The sequence below is a fragment of the Xenopus laevis genome, chromosome 7L, assembly GCF_017654675.1.
Source record: "Xenopus laevis strain J_2021 chromosome 7L, Xenopus_laevis_v10.1, whole genome shotgun sequence".
Classification (NCBI taxonomy): domain Eukaryota; kingdom Metazoa; phylum Chordata; class Amphibia; order Anura; family Pipidae; genus Xenopus; species Xenopus laevis.
Window position 1 is genome coordinate 838,645 of NC_054383.1, and position 17,757 is coordinate 856,401.

The 17,757-nt window shown below is 44.6% G+C and overlaps 1 protein-coding gene across 1 annotated transcript; it reads left to right on the plus strand.

Moving 5' to 3' along the window:
* The first annotated feature begins 3,696 nt into the window (after positions 1-3,696).
* Positions 3,697-5,407, plus strand: LOC121395800. The gene is made up of 2 exons (XM_041570086.1): positions 3,697-4,511; positions 4,869-5,407. The coding sequence occupies exons 1-2, from the start codon at positions 4,172-4,174 to the stop codon at positions 5,234-5,236; spliced, it is 708 nt and encodes a 235-aa protein (XP_041426020.1). The 5' UTR covers positions 3,697-4,171; the 3' UTR covers positions 5,237-5,407.
* The last annotated feature ends 12,350 nt before the right edge of the window (positions 5,408-17,757 follow it).

A 17,757-nucleotide genomic window follows, 5' to 3' on the forward strand; every position in this document is an offset into this window, starting at 1 on the left:
CTGAGAAGCGGACACGGCTATCCACTGGCAGCGTGGATATGCTGTCATTTATAAAAATGAATGAGGCCTGGATAGGCGGGGATATCCAAGTGCCCATAGCAGACAGCAGAGACTAGCCTCATCTCCTCCTCCTCTTCCTCCTCCTAGCCTCCTCTCTCCATTGCTGCCTATACTCTCCTCCTCCGTAGTACTGCCTATCCCATCTGTCTGCACCTGCTGCCCTTGCTGCTGCCCTTGCTGCTGCTGCTGCTGCAGCCTACTACTAGCCTTAGTAGAACTGCTGCTGTGCTGCATTGTCGGCAAATTTTTTATCTGGTGGGGGTCTATCATCATGGCTCCTACTGCTACTGCAGATACTACTGCTGCATTGTCGGCAAATTTTTAATCTGGTGGGGGTCTATCATCATGGCTCCTACTGCTACTGCAGATACTACTGCTGCATTGTTGGCAAATTTTTAATCTGGTGGGGGTCTATCATCAAGGCTCCTACTGCTACTGCAGATACTACTGCTGCATTGTCGGCAAATGTTATATCTGGTGGGGGTCTATCATCAAGGCTCCTACTGCTACTGCAGATACTACTGCTGCATTGTCGGCAAATGTTATATCTGGTGGGGGTCTATCATCAAGGCTCCTACTGCTACTGCAAATACTACTGCTGCATTGTCGGCAAATGTTATATCTGGTGGGGGTCTATCATCAAGGCTCCTACTGCTACTGCAGATACTACTGCTGCATTGTCGGCAAATGTTATATCTGGTGGGGGTCTATCATCAAGGCTCCTACTGCTACTGCAGATACTACTGCTGCATTGTCGGTAAATGTTATATCTGGTGGGGGTCTATCATCAAGGCTCCTACTGCTACTGCAGATACTACTGCTGCATTGTCGGCAAATGTTATATCTGGTGGGGGTCTATCATCAAGGCTCCTACAGCTACTGCAGATACTACTGCTGCATTGTCGGTAAATGTTATATCTGGTGGGGGTCTATCATCATGGCTCCTACTGCTACTGCAGATACTACTGCTGCATTGTCGGCAAATTTTTAATCTGGTGGGGGTCTATCATCATGGCTCCTACTGCTACTGCAGATACTACTGCTGCATTGTTGGCAAATTTTTAATCTGGTGGGGGTCTATCATCAAGGCTCCTACTGCTACTGCAGATACTACTGCTGCATTGTCGGCAAATGTTATATCTGGTGGGGGTCTATCATCAAGGCTCCTACTGCTACTGCAGATACTACTGCTGCATTGTCGGCAAATGTTATATCTGGTGGGGGTCTATCATCAAGGCTCCTACTGCTACTGCAGATACTACTGCTGCATTGTCGGCAAATGTTATATCTGGTGGGGGTCTATCATCAAGGCTCCTACTGCTACTGCAGATACTACTGCTGCATTGTCGGTAAATGTTATATCTGGTGGGGGTCTATCATCAAGGCTCCTACTGCTACTGCAGATACTACTGCTGCATTGTCGGCAAATGTTATATCTGGTGGGGGTCTATCATCAAGGCTCCTACAGCTACTGCAGATACTACTGCTGCATTGTCGGTAAATGTTATATCTGGTGGGGGTCTATCATCATGGCTCCTACTGCTACTGCAGATACTACTGCTGCATTGTCGGCAAATTTTTAATCTGGTGGGGGTCTATCATCATGGCTCCTACTGCTACTGCAGATACTACTGCTGCATTGTTGGCAAATTTTTAATCTGGTGGGGGTCTATCATCAAGGCTCCTACTGCTACTGCAGATACTACTGCTGCATTGTCGGCAAATGTTATATCTGGTGGGGGTCTATCATCAAGGCTCCTACTGCTACTGCAGATACTACTGCTGCATTGTCGGCAAATGTTATATCTGGTGGGGGTCTATCATCAAGGCTCCTACTGCTACTGCAGATACTACTGCTGCATTGTCGGCAAATGTTATATCTGGTGGGGGTCTATCATCAAGGCTCCTACTGCTACTGCAGATACTACTGCTGCATTGTCGGCAAATGTTATATCTGGTGGGGGTCTATCATCAAGGCTCCTACTGCTACTGCAGATACTACTGCTGCATTGTCGGCAAATGTTATATCTGGTGGGGGTCTATCATCAAGGCTCCTACTGCTACTGCAGATACTACTGCTGCATTGTCGGTAAATGTTATATCTGGTGGGGGTCTATCATCAAGGCTCCTACTGCTACTGCAGATACTACTGCTGCATTGTCGGTAAATGTTATATCTGGTGGGGGTCTATCATCAAGGCTCCTACTGCTACTGCAGATACTACTGCTGCATTGTCGGTAAATGTTATATCTGGTGGGGGTCTATCATCATTCATCAAGGCTCCTACTGCTACTGCAGATACTACTGCTGCATTGTCGGCAAATGTTATATCTGGTGGGGGTCTATCATCATGGCTCCTACTGCTACTGAAGATACTACTGCTGCATTGTCGGCAAATTTTTCAGTTGTTGAGGTCTAACATGGCTTACAAAGAATTTTGTTTCTAATATTGCCTTAGTTGGCTAATTTCTTATGGTTGAGGCCTAATATGGCTATATCTTTATCCAACGTGTTGTGTTTGAGGCCTGCCTCATGTCAATACTGCAGGTCCTAATACAGTAAAATTCATTACTACTGCTATTGCTACAACTGCCTCATCCTTTATCAAACGTGTTGTGTTTGAGGCCTGCCTCATGTCAATACTGCAGGTCCTAATACAGTAAAATTCAATACTACTGCTGTTGCTACCACTGCCTCATCCTTTATCAAACGTGTTGTGTTTCAGGCAAATGTCATTGTCATCTGGTTGAGGCCTACCTCTTCTAATTTTCATTCTAATAATGTGTTCATTCCAATGCTACCACATAGTTGGCAAATGCCTTCTGGTTGAGGCCTACCTATACCGTCATGCGATTTAAAATATCGAGTATTATTCCAGTACTGCTGCTGCTGCTGCTACTACTACTATTGCCACATGCTTGGCAAATGTCATTATCTTCTGGTTGAAGCCTACCTTTTCTAATTTTAATTCTAATAATGTTGTTTCTATGTAAGGAGATGACCTGGTGGTCTAGTGGGGGGACAGCAGGGATTCCCACCATGATCCCTGTGCACCTCCTCTTCTGCCGTCCGGTCTTTTAGTGTGCGTGCGCACCCACTTCCGGGTTCTTAAAGGCGCATGCAATGGCGCGAAATTCAAAAGTTTAAAAGGCCAGCTCGGCCTTCTGCAAGCTGCCCGTGATAGGATTTTTTCCTGGTGCCTTTTGAGCTTTAAGCGTCTGAATCTGTTCGTCTTTGATCTTCTGTTGTGACCCTGCCTGTTCCTGACTACTCTGATATCCGAAATACACCCTAGCCTGTATCTCGACTACTCCTTCTGCCTAATCCACTTCTGACTGATTACCCGGTGTTGACCTTTGCCTGCTAGACTTCTGCGATATCCACCTGCCTCGACCCAGCCTGTCTGACCACGAACTTGCTTCAGCCTATTTGTACTGTGACCTTCGGCCTAACAGACTCTTTCAACAGTCATGCCCCTTTGCTTGCCAGAACTCCTCGCCTTGCTCCTCTCGTAAAGTCCAGATGGCATCTAAGTAGCTGAGGGCTACTCCCAAAGCCAAAGGTGGTCACATTAACTGGTGAAGCCGAGCCAAGACCAGGGAGCTTGGCATCTGTTCTGGTTTAGGGTGCTGACCGTGAAATTCTAATAGTGTCACATAGCTAGCAAATGTCATCTGGTTGGGGTCTGCCAAGGCTCCTAATAACAATGTTGCTTCTAATGCTGCCTGATAGTTGGAAAATTTCTTTTGGTTGAGGCCTACCTATATAGTCATCTAATTTTCATTCTAATAATGTGTTCATTCCAATACTGCTACATAGTTGATATAAATGTATTCTGGTTGAGGCCTACCTCCTAACTTTCTAATAATGTTACTTCTAATAGTGATGCATGGTTCTCAAATATAGTGACAATGATATTAAAATTAACAGAAAATCATAATGTATTAGAGTTACAGTACTAGCCATTAGCCAATTTGGCGCTTGCGCGTCAAGTACGGCGCTTGAGCGTCAAGTACGGCGCTTGCGCGTCAAGTACGGCGCTTGCGCGTCAAGTACGGCGCTTACGCGTCAAGTTCCTGTGCGTGCGTGCGTCACGTGGTGCGCGCGTCACATGGTGCGCGCGTCAACATGGGCGTTGTCAATATATAAATACCCTATTCCCTGCCCACTTGTAGAGAGAGATTGCCTGCCTGAGATGTCTGGACCAGGAGGTATGCGTGAGGAGGAAGTGAGGGACCTCATAAGGTTCCTCCACCTGCAGGGATATGACACCATCCCTCCCGGCACTCCTGGTATCCAGGCACTCAGGCGGCGTATAATGATGAGCCTCAGGCGCAGGCTGAGGCATAGATATGCGCTGAGGCACGGGGTGCGCGTGCTCCAAAGGATTTGGAGCGATTTGAAGAGGCGCCACCCTGTGCTTGTGGACGAGGTGCAGCAGGAAGTGGAAGGTAGTTATTTAAATAGAAAACATAAACTGCTCTTGTTAATTACAATAATGTCCAGACTTATAGTATATTATAATGATTTGCTATTTTAGAGCAAAAATGTATTTCAGTGAATATTTTAATTAGGATTGAAACAGTTGAGTGTCATTTAATTGCAGACAAGTTAGATAACAAGTAAATGAGCTGTCAAATGGAGATTATCTTCTGCAAAAAACTCTCTTAATGGTTTTGCTCGGCCCCATACTTGCCATCCATATCAATGATAGGTTTTTTGTAGTTACACATCACCTCCGCCTGTATAATTTGTACTGTACAAATGCAAGTGCTGTATTACTCAAAATGGAATTCTTTGATTGCCAGCGGAGTGGATGCCTGCTGGAGAGCCCGCTGAAGAGGCAGGAGGGGCTGCGGAAGAGGCAGGAGGGGCTGCGGAAGAGGCAGGAGGGGCTGCGGAAGACGCAGGAGGGGCTGCGGAAGAGGCAGGAGGGGCTGCATCTCCTCCCCCCACTACACCACCATCTCCTCCAGCAGGCCTTATAGAGGGGCCAGAGGCAGCAGCACCAGCAGCAGTACCACCAGCACCACCAGCAGCAGCAGCAGATGGTGGGGAACTCACCGAACTTATTAGAGGCCTAGTCCAGCAGGTGTCTCAACTTCAACAGGAAGTGAGAGAGATCAGGCACCTGCTGGACAATATGAGTCCGCCTCCTCCTCCTCCTCCAGTTTAATGTTTTTATTTATTTTAATAGCACTGTTGTGCTGGTTTTTCTTTTTTTTTTTTTAAATTTATATAAAGTTTTTTCAAACTTATATATTTGGAGTTTATTTTTCATTTAACTAGGACTCGCATGGTACTTGAAGTTGTTTGGATAATATAACACAAGTATCATTACTTACATTTTCACATAAATATATGGTTCACTGACATAAACATATGGTTTATTGATGTGGGATACACCCAGACATTATGTGTTCATATTATTATTAGCAGAGCCTGTGTTAGTAAGCTATTAGTTATATATATATATATATAAGTATAGATGGTACTTTTTGGTTTAATAGCAATATAGACTGAGAGACAGAGTAGTAGTAGATACCATGACCAGTCGACCAGAGCTAATGTAAACAATTACAGATTTTTTTATAAGAAACTGGAAAAATGTGACACTTTCTTTGAAAAAGAGCCTCTAACAATGTATATGGGCAGGGCGTGTGTGTAGCAGTTACTGAGAGAAACATAACTGTCAAATGTTCTTCCCATTGACTCTAAAGCAAAACATGCCATACTGTATGCCGTATTCGTTTATCACAGTGTAGCTTGAAATTGGGTAAAAGTTTTAATGGGAGCATCAAAGATACATCTGGTCTGGGAGGCAAAACAGGCCCTGGGCCCCTGGCATTCAAAGTAATGAGAGTCCCAAACAGACCCATCAGCCAACTAAATAATGGCTTTCTATGGCACCTGATAGCAGCCCCTCTGGTACTTGTCAGAAGCTACAGATTGCCAGTCCAGGCCTGTCCAAAGCAGAAAAAAGGTGACACAAACAAAGCCATAGGGACAGATTTATAAAGGGGGTTAGTGGCTACTGTTAGTGACAGTTCACTAGACTTGCCTTCAGCTCTGACCTGCATAGTGCATAAAACATCCTCAATTCCTCATTCTTCAGTTACTTACATTATCATTTTTAAATGGAATATCATCTAAGTACTAAATGCTGCCGTCTTTTCCGTTTTTCACGCTGATAGGCTGCAAAAGTGTTTACATTTTTTTCTGTAACTGATTTCCACCATACATTTTATAACATATGGGACCATTATTTTACACCAAACCTTTGGTGAATTTTCACCCTATAGTAGATGTGCCCCATAAAATGTAGACAAATCCAGCAGATACGTGTGCTTCGACGTCGAACTCGACGCGCGTCAACTTCGAACTTGACGCGCGACAAGATCGTCGCGCGTCAAAACGAGTCGCGCTGCAACAGTTTCGCAAATTTTTCGCCGTTTCGCGAATTTTGCTAGAAATTCGCGAAAAATTCGGCGAAGCGAATCGTCACAGATTCGCCCATCACTAATTGTTAACACTAGATAGGTACCTAATATATAGAGACAAGAGGAAAGTGTTGGAAGGGTTACTGTCTGCTCTTATTTCCCTACAGAAATAGGGATTGGTAACACTAGATAGGTACCTAATATATAGAGACAAGAGGAAAGTGTTGGAAGGGTTACTGTCTGCTCTCATTTCCCTACAGAAATAGGGATTGGTAACACTAGATAGGTACCTAATATATAGAGACAAGAGGAAAGTGTTGGAAGGGTTACTGTCTGCTCCCTCTCATTTCCCTACAGAAATAGGGAATGGTAACACTAGATAGGTACCTAATATAGACAAGAGGAAAGTGTTGGAAGGGTTACTGTCTGCTCTCTCTCATTTCCCTACAGAAATAGGGATTGGTAACACTAGATAGGTACCTAATATATAGAGACAAGAGGAAAGTGTTGGAAGGGTTACTGTCTGCTCCCTCTCATTTCCCTACAGAAATAGGGAATGGTAACACTAGATAGGTACCTAATATACTGTATAGAGATTTTTATTATAAAAAATACACTTACATTAATTCAAAACGTAACATATCAAAAATCAAAAAATCAACAAACCCACCCATACACCCTCCTGCCCGCAGAATTCACAAGGCCAAACTTGCAAAGCCTTTATACCACCCCAACACAAAACAATATCCAAACTCCCCCACCCTCTTCCAGAAATGGATGAAGAACAAAATAAATCATTTCCAGGACATTTCTCTGCTCGTACATTGTGCTGAGCAATATCTCTGCCATCACCCTGAGGATACAAGGAGAGCAGTATCAGGGTGTGGGATATATATATATATATATATATATACAGGGCCGCCATCAGGGGGGGACAGCGGGGACAAGCGTACCGGGCCCGGGCATGAAGGGGGGCCCGGCAGCGCTGCATTTCTTGAAGATCCGGGCCCCCCTTACGAGCGCCCGAGCCGTACGTCTTGCCTCTTGCGTGCAGAATGCGGAAGTGCCGAAAAGCCGAAGCCGATGCGCCGAAAAGACCCGAAGTCACGGAAAAAGCCGAAGTCACGAAGCGCCGAAAAGACCCGAAGTCACGAAAACAGCCGAAGCCGAAGTCCTGAAGCAGCGCAAAGACCCGAAGTCACGAAAACAGCCGAAGCCGAAGTCCTGAAGCAGCGCAAAGACCCGAAGTCACGAAAACAGCCGAAATTGAAGTCCTGAAGCAGCGCAAAGACCCGAAGTCACGAAAGGAGGCGAAGTTGAAGTACTGAAGCCATGAGTTCAATTCTACTGAACACCAGTTTGTGGTTTTTTTTTTAATCCCCTGGCCACCAATGTATTATTTTAATATTCTATAGGCCCCTGCCCCGTGATTTCTAATGGCGGCCCTGTATATATATATATATACAACAGTTTCTATACAGTCTATAACACAATGGAAGTTTATGAAGGAGGAAGGTGCAGCCATCGCTTTCCATTAGCCACTGACCTTCTTATCTCATTTTCCTTCAGGAAACTCAACTGAGCCAGAGTTGCCCTCACAATGTTACCAGGAGAAGCACCAGAAAAGCCAAAGGATCTCCTGCACCTCTGCTGCCAGATCTGGTACCGTGTGCAGGCGATGATAATGTAGAGGGTCTTACAGTCCAGTAGATGTTGCCTGACAGAAACCGTATAGTCTGACTCTGTATAGGTCAAGTTGTTTAATATGTGAACTTTAAGAGCTGCAGCCAACTGACCATACACATCTCTAGTCACAGGGCAACTGACCAGAAAGTGATCCTGGGTCTCCTCCTCTTCACACTCCCAGGGGCAATTTTTGCTGCCAATATTCTGCCAACAATACTAAGGTAATTCAAGTTGCCCTGGACATAGAGTTTCCCTTGGAGTGAAAGCCAACAGTTGTCAAAGAACTTAGGGGGAGTCTCTTGCCATTAAGAAAGTGAAGGCTTTTCTGAAGGATGTTCCCTACACAGTCTCTCAGAGCAAGAGGAGCAGCAAAATAGTCCCTGATCCCCCTGTGATACAACTGCCTTTGGGAAGATGTGACCAGCTCACCCACCCTGACATCCCACCTCTTCATCTTCAGAGCGAGAACCAGGTGTGATGGGAGGGATCCCTGTACTATCCGAAATCTCTTCATTCTACCACCTAGAAACCCTGTCCCTACAAAAGGTGATACCCAGTTCCTGATACAGACTTCCCACAGGGAATCATTTCCCAAAGTTAAGCTTCAGGTAAAGTGACCCAAAGAAAACCACTGGGCACAACATGCCCAAACCCCCCTCCTTCCGCTGCAGGTAAGTTATCCCCCATTTGACTGGATTCAGCCTGTGTCCCCAGAGCAACTGGAAAAACAGACTGTGGACCCTGGAGTAGAGAGATTCTGCCAATGGATACACGTACGCTACAAACAAAAATAGAGGGACCAGGTAGGCCTTGATGAGCTTCTGGAAGTGTTGGAAGTGTTACTGTCTGCTCATTTGTCAGGAAGATGTTGTACACGGGAGCTCAGAAGGAAAACCAGGCTAAATGGAGCAATACATGTGAATGGTGGAGCAGTGATTGTAGCGCACTCTGACTCCAGGGAGGGAACCCACTCATTTGAGTGAAAAAGTGACATTAGGCACAATTGGGAAAGCACCTAATGTCTGTCCCTGTGTTGCTGCCTCTCTCTGTACCTCTCAGCTAATAACCCTCTTATACTAATGGGCACTTGTGGCACTGGCAGCAGATGGGACCGACTGCTCTTTATGAGAAATGGAAGGTTTTTCTCTTTTCTGATAAAAAAAACATAATGCTAATTGAGAGAAAGGATTTAATATTCTGAGCCCACTGGTACATGGAATTGACTTCAGCATTGACATCATGAGAATAAAGTTCTGGCCCAATGTCAGATACAAATATAAGAGACAATATAAGAAATTAAAGAGACAGGGACCCTCTTTGTGTCAAAGCACATTGTTTAGTGACTGCAAACTGCCCATTACTGACAAAACTGCCCCGGGGAGGAGCTGCCATATGGAATGGAAAGTCTTGTCCCACTAGAAACATTAATATCACAATACAGTGGGGTTTATAGATGATAAAAAGCCCAAACGTGTAAATAAAAAAATCACTCCTGACTCCCTAATGCCATTTAAATAGGGACAGGTGGGAGGGTTGTCACATTTTAGGGCCTTCAGATAAATACATCATGTTGGTTAATGAGATGGTTCTTCTACTTCCAATAATAAGGCAAAATGTCATTCAACTTCACATTAATACAATTTAAAAGGTCAGAAATGAACCATTTGGGGCAAGAACCAAATATAATTTATTTATTATTTTGACGCATCTGTATGTTGGATCCATATCTGGCAGTGGACTCAGTAGTGTCAATTGAATTTGGGTGCAGAATCTGTACCTGCCCCTCAGTCCCAGGTGCCTCTTCCCATCTGATCAGCAATTGCCCTTCCTGAGCTTTAACTCTCATTGGCTGAACATTAGCCTATAGGTTAATCCAGAACAATTTTGGGCCAAACTGGGTTTCCCACCTTAACATGGAACCTCCTTTCCTCTAATTTGATTAGGGTTGGACTGGGACTTTGGGACTTTGGGACACCAGGTAAAAACCCATTGGGTCTCATGGGACCCAGCGACCCAAACCCGCACCCCTCTGAAGCCCACTCTGCCCCCTGATCTCCCCACCCAGCCCCGATCTCGGCCAAAACTACAATACAGATACAGGAGGCTGAGGCATGGGGGCTCAGATGGTGGGGGACCCTGTGGGAGGGTGGGAGACCCTGAGACCCTGAAGGTGGGGGACCTTGAGGTGTAAGTCCCGGTGGGTCGCCGACTGTCCAGTCCAACACTAATCCCCTGTGTTGGGAGGAGCTACTGGTGTTCCAACATCTAGTGGGACCTTTTGGGAAGAGTAGGGGCAGTTATAGCAGCAAAGCGAGGGGCAATGGGATGCTTGGTGGGGGGGCCCTTATACTGTTGCCCGGGGCCAATATACTGTTGCCCATATAGTGTATAAATAAGAACAAGGCTGATCCACTTACTGGTCCAACTGAAAAAGAAAAACAGATTTTCCCCTTACTCTGGATCAGCTCAGTGATGGGAATTGTTTGAGCAAAGATAAAGTGATTGTTAAGTGATTTTATATATATATTGGCTGCACATTTGTCTGTCCCGTGAATGAAGCAGAGACCCATGTTGTGTGCGGGTGACAGTGATAGAGAGTCACATATGTTGTGCAGTTGCGGCTCCGTCTCCGAGGCTGTTTGTATTTCCATTCAAGCTGTTGCTTTGTGACATGAACATCAGTGAGGCACTGCAGGGGGGTAGGTTACCCGGGAAGGTTTGTTATGAGCCACCGCTGTTGATTCATTAGTAACAACATCCAGGAAAAGCCGCTGCATCTGTTGCACCAGAGAAACTTCCAAGTCACTTTGTAGCGACGCTCCATTATCTCTAATAGATTGCGAGCTGGGGGCCCGGGGGACCCACTCCTGCCATCTGCACAAGTGTGAATGGAAGAATTTGTTTAAAGAGTGAGAGGCTGGAAGAACCATAGAACCAGACCTACCTTCCATACACAATTGTAATCTTGCACAAAATACACACCATGCGTACATACGGACACACACACACCAACTCATGTACACACACATACACACACAGACACACACACATACAGACACGCACAAACAGACACACAAACACACACATACACACAGTAGTGTGTGAGTAGTATCTCCATTCTGCAATACAATCTCCATTACTTTCTCCAATACCAATTCCAAGTCCATGGTCAATACCATTTCCAGTACCATCTGCATTAGCATCTCCAATACTATTTCTAGTATCTTCTCCAATATCATCTCCAGTACAATCTTTAGTATCTTCTCCAATATCATCTCCAGTACAATCTCAGGTGCCATGTCCAATAACATTTCCAGTATTATCTACAATACAATATGTATTACCAGTACTGTCTCCAATACTATCTCAGTATATTCTCCATCTAAAGTATCATTTCTAGTGATGGGCGAATTTATTCGCCAGGCGCGAATTCGCAATGAATTTGCGCGATTCGTATATAATAATATAATATAATAGTCACAGGATACTGTATAAAGACAATATTACAATACAAGGCTCATTTAGTAACTCACATTACACGGCAGTGTAGAAATCAGTGCAGTCTGCATCACAATTGGTTCATAATCAGTAGCGTCAGTTTATATGACACGTCAACCTCACTTTCTGCTCAATCATTTCCCTCTCCCCAGAGCCCACTGAGCATGTGCAGTGCCGCTGACTCACCAGAGATGCAGAACAAGATCCAAGACGGGGAGCTGCTGGGGGTTATTACTGTTATAGGGGTGCTGGGCCCCTGGGCTGGTACAGTGAGTTCAGTATATAAAATGTAATATATTTACTTTTAGGATTTAGTTCCCCTTAAAGGCTCAGTAAAGTAAGGGCAGAACTAGGCACAATGTACGGCCTCTGGGGGTTACAGGTATTTGGGGGTAAACGGTATTTGGGGCTTCTTTGGGGTAATAATGTTCATTTCTGAGAGACTGAGAATGAATTGGGTCCTGGGAGTAATTATTGGTAAATAGGGGACATCATTAACCCTTTAGCTGCTGCCTCCCCCGCTGGAGCTCAGCCTCCCTTTACTGCACTGAAGGGGTTTTAGTTGCAATAAGAAGAGGATCATTAGCCCCAGGCTCGTTATGTCTGTTATTTAATTGCCTCTCTGTCGTTAGATGGACAATCAGTAAACGGCAAATAACACATGGGGGGGCACTGGGGAGGGAATGAAAGAGCAGAGTAAGAAACAGTCGCTTCTCTATCTCACCCCCCCTCTCTGCACCGGCGGTTCTGCTCGCTGACTAATATTAGAGGATTTTCAGACAACGGGGGTTGGGGAGGGCACAACAGAAAAGCTCTAAAGTGTCAGATATCAGTAAATAATAATTGTTGCAGTGGGGGGATATCTACTTTGGGCCCCCAATCAATGAGCCCCAGTAGATGTGAGAGGGAGCTATGGACAATGCTGAAGGGGGGTCTCTTCTCCTGTACCCCCAGTCACATACAGCAGTCACACCCCTCACTGTTATATTTAGCCTGAATATAGAGACCTGGGCCCCCTAATCATATGATAAATACGCTGACCCCCCCCCCCCCCACTGCCTTTCACTTCTGTAACTTTCCCATCTACTCCTTCTCCTCCTTTATCTCTCTCTCATTTCACTTCTTCTCTCCCCTTATTTCTCTTCTTTCTCTTCTTTCCTTATTCTCATTTCTTTCCTCCTCCTTCTCTCTGTCACAATCTCACTTTGTTCCCCTTCTTTCCATCTTCTCCCTCTTCTTCTTCTTCCTTCTCTCTCTCTCTCTCTCTCTCTCTCTCTCTCTGTTACTCTCTACTTCTCTATTTATCTCTTTCTCTTGTCATCTCTCCCGATTCTTTCTCCTCTTCTCTCTCAGTCATTCTTTCCCTTTTTCTATCTTTTTCTGTCTTTCGCTTGCATTTCTTTCGCTTGCATTTCTTTCCATTCCTTCTCTTCCTCTTCTTCTTCCTCCTTCTCTCTATCACTCTCTCTTTTTTCTCTATTTATCTCTTTCTCTTGCCAACTCTTACCTGATGTCGCTCCTCTTCGGTGCCGTGTCCAATATGGCGGCGCACATAGCCACTACGTGGAGAGCAGCGCCAGTGCAGTGATGTCATCACGTTGCATCTGGAGCCAAAATTCGAAATAAAAGGACGCCAAGGTCACAGGTTCAATGGCCGATTATCAGAATTGCGACCTTGGTTCCTGGTTCTTCCTAAATTGTTCCTGATTCTATTTCTGGACTTTGACTCTTGCTGAACCTGTTCCCAAGCTCCTTTGCTGCCTGACAATTGAACTACTGTCTGGAATTGACTACGATTATTCTTCAACCTTTTTGATCACCACAAACTTGAACTTTGTCCTAAAGATTCCTCCTCGGTCTGGACTTCTCCTCTAGGAGCCAAAAGGCCCCTGACAATTATTTCTTCTTCTTTAATCTTTCTGTCAGTCTCTCTGTCTTCTTTATTTATCTCTTTCTCTTGACATCGCTTTTTCCTCTTCTTATTCTTCTGTCTCTATCACTATCTACTTTTTCTCTCTTCTTCTCTCTTTCTCTTACATCTCTCCAATTGCTTCTCTTTCTCTTCTTATTTCTCTTTCCATCACTATCTATGTTTTCCTCTCTTTCTCTTGCTAACTCTCCCCGTAATCTCCCCCTTTGGTTTCTTCCTTCCACTCTTTTCCATTGTTTCACTCTCTTCCTTGTAGGGATGCACTGAATCCAGGATTCGGTTCAGGATTCAGCCAGGATTCGGCCTTTTTCAGCACGATTTGACCGAATCCTTCTTCCCGGCGGAACCGAATCCAAATCCTAATTTGCATATGCAAATTAGGGGCGGGGATGGAAATCGCGTGACTTTTTGTCGAAAAACAAGAACGTCTAAGATGTTTTTCCTTCCCACCCCTAATTTGCATATGCAAATTAGGATTCGGATTCGGTTCGGTATTCGGCCAAATCTTTCACGAAGGATTCAGGGGTTCGGCCGAATCCAAAATAGTGGATTTGGTGCATCCCTACTTCCTTGCAAAACATGATGATTTGTCTCTAAAGTTCTACTTAAAGAACTTCTAAAGAAGTTCTACTTAAATAAGCCTTAATGGAACGAGACACACACACAATTTAGCTTTTTAGTTAAACTCAAGTGCAGTTACAGAGGGGCCCGTCAGTATCGCTCAGTCAGTGGATCTATGAGAAGATACGAGATTCCGAGATACATCAAGTCTCCAGGGCCCCAGGGTTTGGGAGGGGCTTTGCCAAGAGCAGGGGATGGGGGGGGAATATAAAGGGGTAATCGGTTTATATACATCATTACTGGGTCCATATCACAGATACAAGGCAAAGAATTTCCCAGCAGAATCCGCTCAGTCGGAGGCTAAAGCTTTCATGGCAATTAGTGGCTTCTGTGCAATAAAGGGGAAGTTAAAAGTGAATAAATAAAGTGAAGCCCCTCTGGGAACTGTATGAGCTGAATTCTATCCTGTGACTGAGGGTTAATGGTTCCGTCACTCTGGGGACTGAGCACAAGTTTTGAATGAATCAATAAAGGAGGGGGGTGAAACCATTGTGCGACTCCCTATGTGACTGACGTCATGTCAATGATCTGTTAATATCAGCAATTTGTATGGCAGAGAGAGTGGCAGCCGAATCCTGAGAGCGTGTCCATTAGCTGCATTGGCACTAAGCTTAAAGTCAGAATTAGCAATAAAATATTCCATGTTGTGATGCAGGACTCCTGCTTTTTGGGGGAGCTGGTATTGTACCCTTAATTGGATGTGGGACTGCTCCCTCCTTAAGGGTCACAGGAACCTATAGGTAAAGTACAGACCCATATCAGTACCCACAGTGCATTGGGCCGGCTTCACTAAGGGGTTAATAAGTAGCAGGAGCAGCCAGGAATGGGCAAATAGAGTAATAGCCTCTATTGGGAACAGGTTCTAGTTCAGCTCCTTGAGATGCTGAGCCCTTAGTTGCACAAACAAATACTAAATGTCTGCGTCTTAAACCAAAGTGATGTATTTTGTGTTAACTTTCCCTTTAAAGGAAATACTTTGGGAAGAGAATGGAATCATAGTCTTCATCAGTCCTTAGTGGGGATTAAGTGTTGTAGGACATTCCGGAGGATGTAATCCTATTTGAGATAATCTGAGTTAAGTACCTAGATATTAATGGGTCAGCGCCAAGACTGAGCGCTAATCTAAGGCTCCTCGTGTCGTTTCCAGTTTGCAGTTTCCCAGAGTCGGAACAAACAAGATTAAAGAGAACACGTAGCCAGAGAAGAAACAGCCATAGAAAAGAGGGGGGCAAATTAATCTTCCAAATGACTTATAGCCAAATCACCCTCCAGGCAAGTATGAGGTTCTGGTTAATGTTGTAGATATTTATGTGCCAAGATTGAGGGTCCCATTCTCTAACACTTGATGGCATTGGAGGAGGAAACTAGCATCACTATCATGATTTCTGGGTATTTCCCCAAACATAGTAACATAGTAAATTAGGTCGAAAAAAGACACACACCCATCAAGTTCAACCTTTTAACTCTATACATAACCTGCCTAACTGCCAGTTGATCCAGAGGAAGGCAAAAAACCACATCTGAAGCCTCTCCAATTTGCCTCAGAGGCGTAAAAATTCCTTCCTGACTCCAAGATACAATGGGACCAGTCCCTGGATCAACTTGTACTATGAGCTCTCTCCCATATCCCTGTATTCTCTCACTTGCTAAACACCATCCAACCTACAGTTGTTCCAGATGCAACTAGTACCTTTATTGAGTGCTGGGTGTGGATTAGACCAGTGTATCATATCTGCACCCCCTTCAGAAGTCACTTATCATTATGGCTACAGGGGATGCAAAAGCTACACCCTAAGTTACTGGACTGGTTTTGTGCTGAAACTGCTTAGGGTCATCTTCCCACCAATGTCCTATCAATACACTCAGCTCCACCACAAGCTCCTGCATGGAAAGAGACCATCTACCCAATGAGACAATGGGCCATGGAGAATATGGAGAAGGGCTATAAATATGGTTGGAGTTGAAGGGGTGAATGGGTGACTAGGTGAGGGATGGTGGTTTAGGGGTGTCCTGGAGCTCCTCAATTCCATAGCAGTTGCACTAACCTTCACTTGTGCTCACATCTCCCTTCTCAATTGCACATTGTTGCACCCCTACACACACACATGCACCCCCTCATACACACTCTGGGGCCCAGCAAGATCTAGTTAGTCCCCTTCATATACAAACATTTTGTACATATACACAGACACATTCAGTAATGTGCACACAGTCGGGACTTTATGGTCCATTCTTGCTGATATTCTCCATCAGTACATTTCAGAACCTCTCACAGGCCAGACCCAGTCTTGTTCTCTTGTGTACATCAGTAAGTTCAGTTCAGACAAGTCTCGGCACAGAACAGACCCACACTCTGCCCCAAGGTAACAGGCAAATTCACTGTCGAGTAATTACATCAGATCAGACGTCTGCCAAAGCTGCAATTTCTTTCCAATTTTTCTTCTGCACGACTGGAAAATGATGGTGTAATTATGTGTTTTTCTAGTGCAGCTTTGGAACACGGGGCTCTGTAATCTAAATTGTCCATTACAGGAAAGGGGACGTGTGTCATTATAGTATTGTAAATGTCTCTTGAAAGAATTATTGGGGTAATTTGGCAATTACAGTCAGCTGACCAGGATGGGCCAAAGTCCGAACAAAAGCACCTTCATATCATTACCTTTACATTTTGTTAAGTGATTTTCTCTTTTATTCATCCCAATCTCACATCAGACAAAGCTACTTTGTGCCCCTTTATTAATAATAGTCTCAATGTCACCTGGATTGTAGGGTGTCATCGGGGGAAACAGCTTCTAAGGAGAAGGCGGCGGTTGAGATATTGAGTAGGACAGTGTATTGTCACTAACTCAAAACCCCCCAAGACTGAGGGGCAGAGCCCAGTAAGAACATACATATGAGTGGGTGACACGTGAGAAACTTACTGCTCAGTGCTGTGGCCACTAACATAACTCGCTTACTCGAAAAAGCTGCCAGTTTAAGATTCCTTGATGTTGTTGTGGTGCAGCTTGAGGTTCTTTAATGCTGATATGGTGCAGCTTGAGGCTCCTTGATGATGATGTTGAACAGTTGCTGGTGTGGTGCAGCTTAAGGTTTCTTTATCCTAGAGTCAGTGGTGAACTCAGTGGGTACAACCTACCAACTTCAGCAATGACACAGAGAAAACATTAGCAATGACACCAGAGTCAGACTTGTCTAAAAGGAACTTGATGTGTGTCATGGATCTACTACATCTCCCCCCCACCTATAGTTAGTGAAGGGTCTGTTTTTCATTATGGGGAATTTGCCATTTTAGTAAACCAATAAGAGTGCCCTAGTCAGTCATGTCTTATATACTGATTATCAGAGTTCAGTTTGTTTGTAGAAATTATTTGGGTCATAGATAGATAGATAGATAGATAGATAGATAGATAGATGGATAGATGATAGATAGATAGATAGATAGATAGATGGATAGAGAGAGAGAGAGAGAGAGAGAGAGAGAGAGAGAGAGAGAGAGAGAGAGAGAGAGATGGATAGATGATA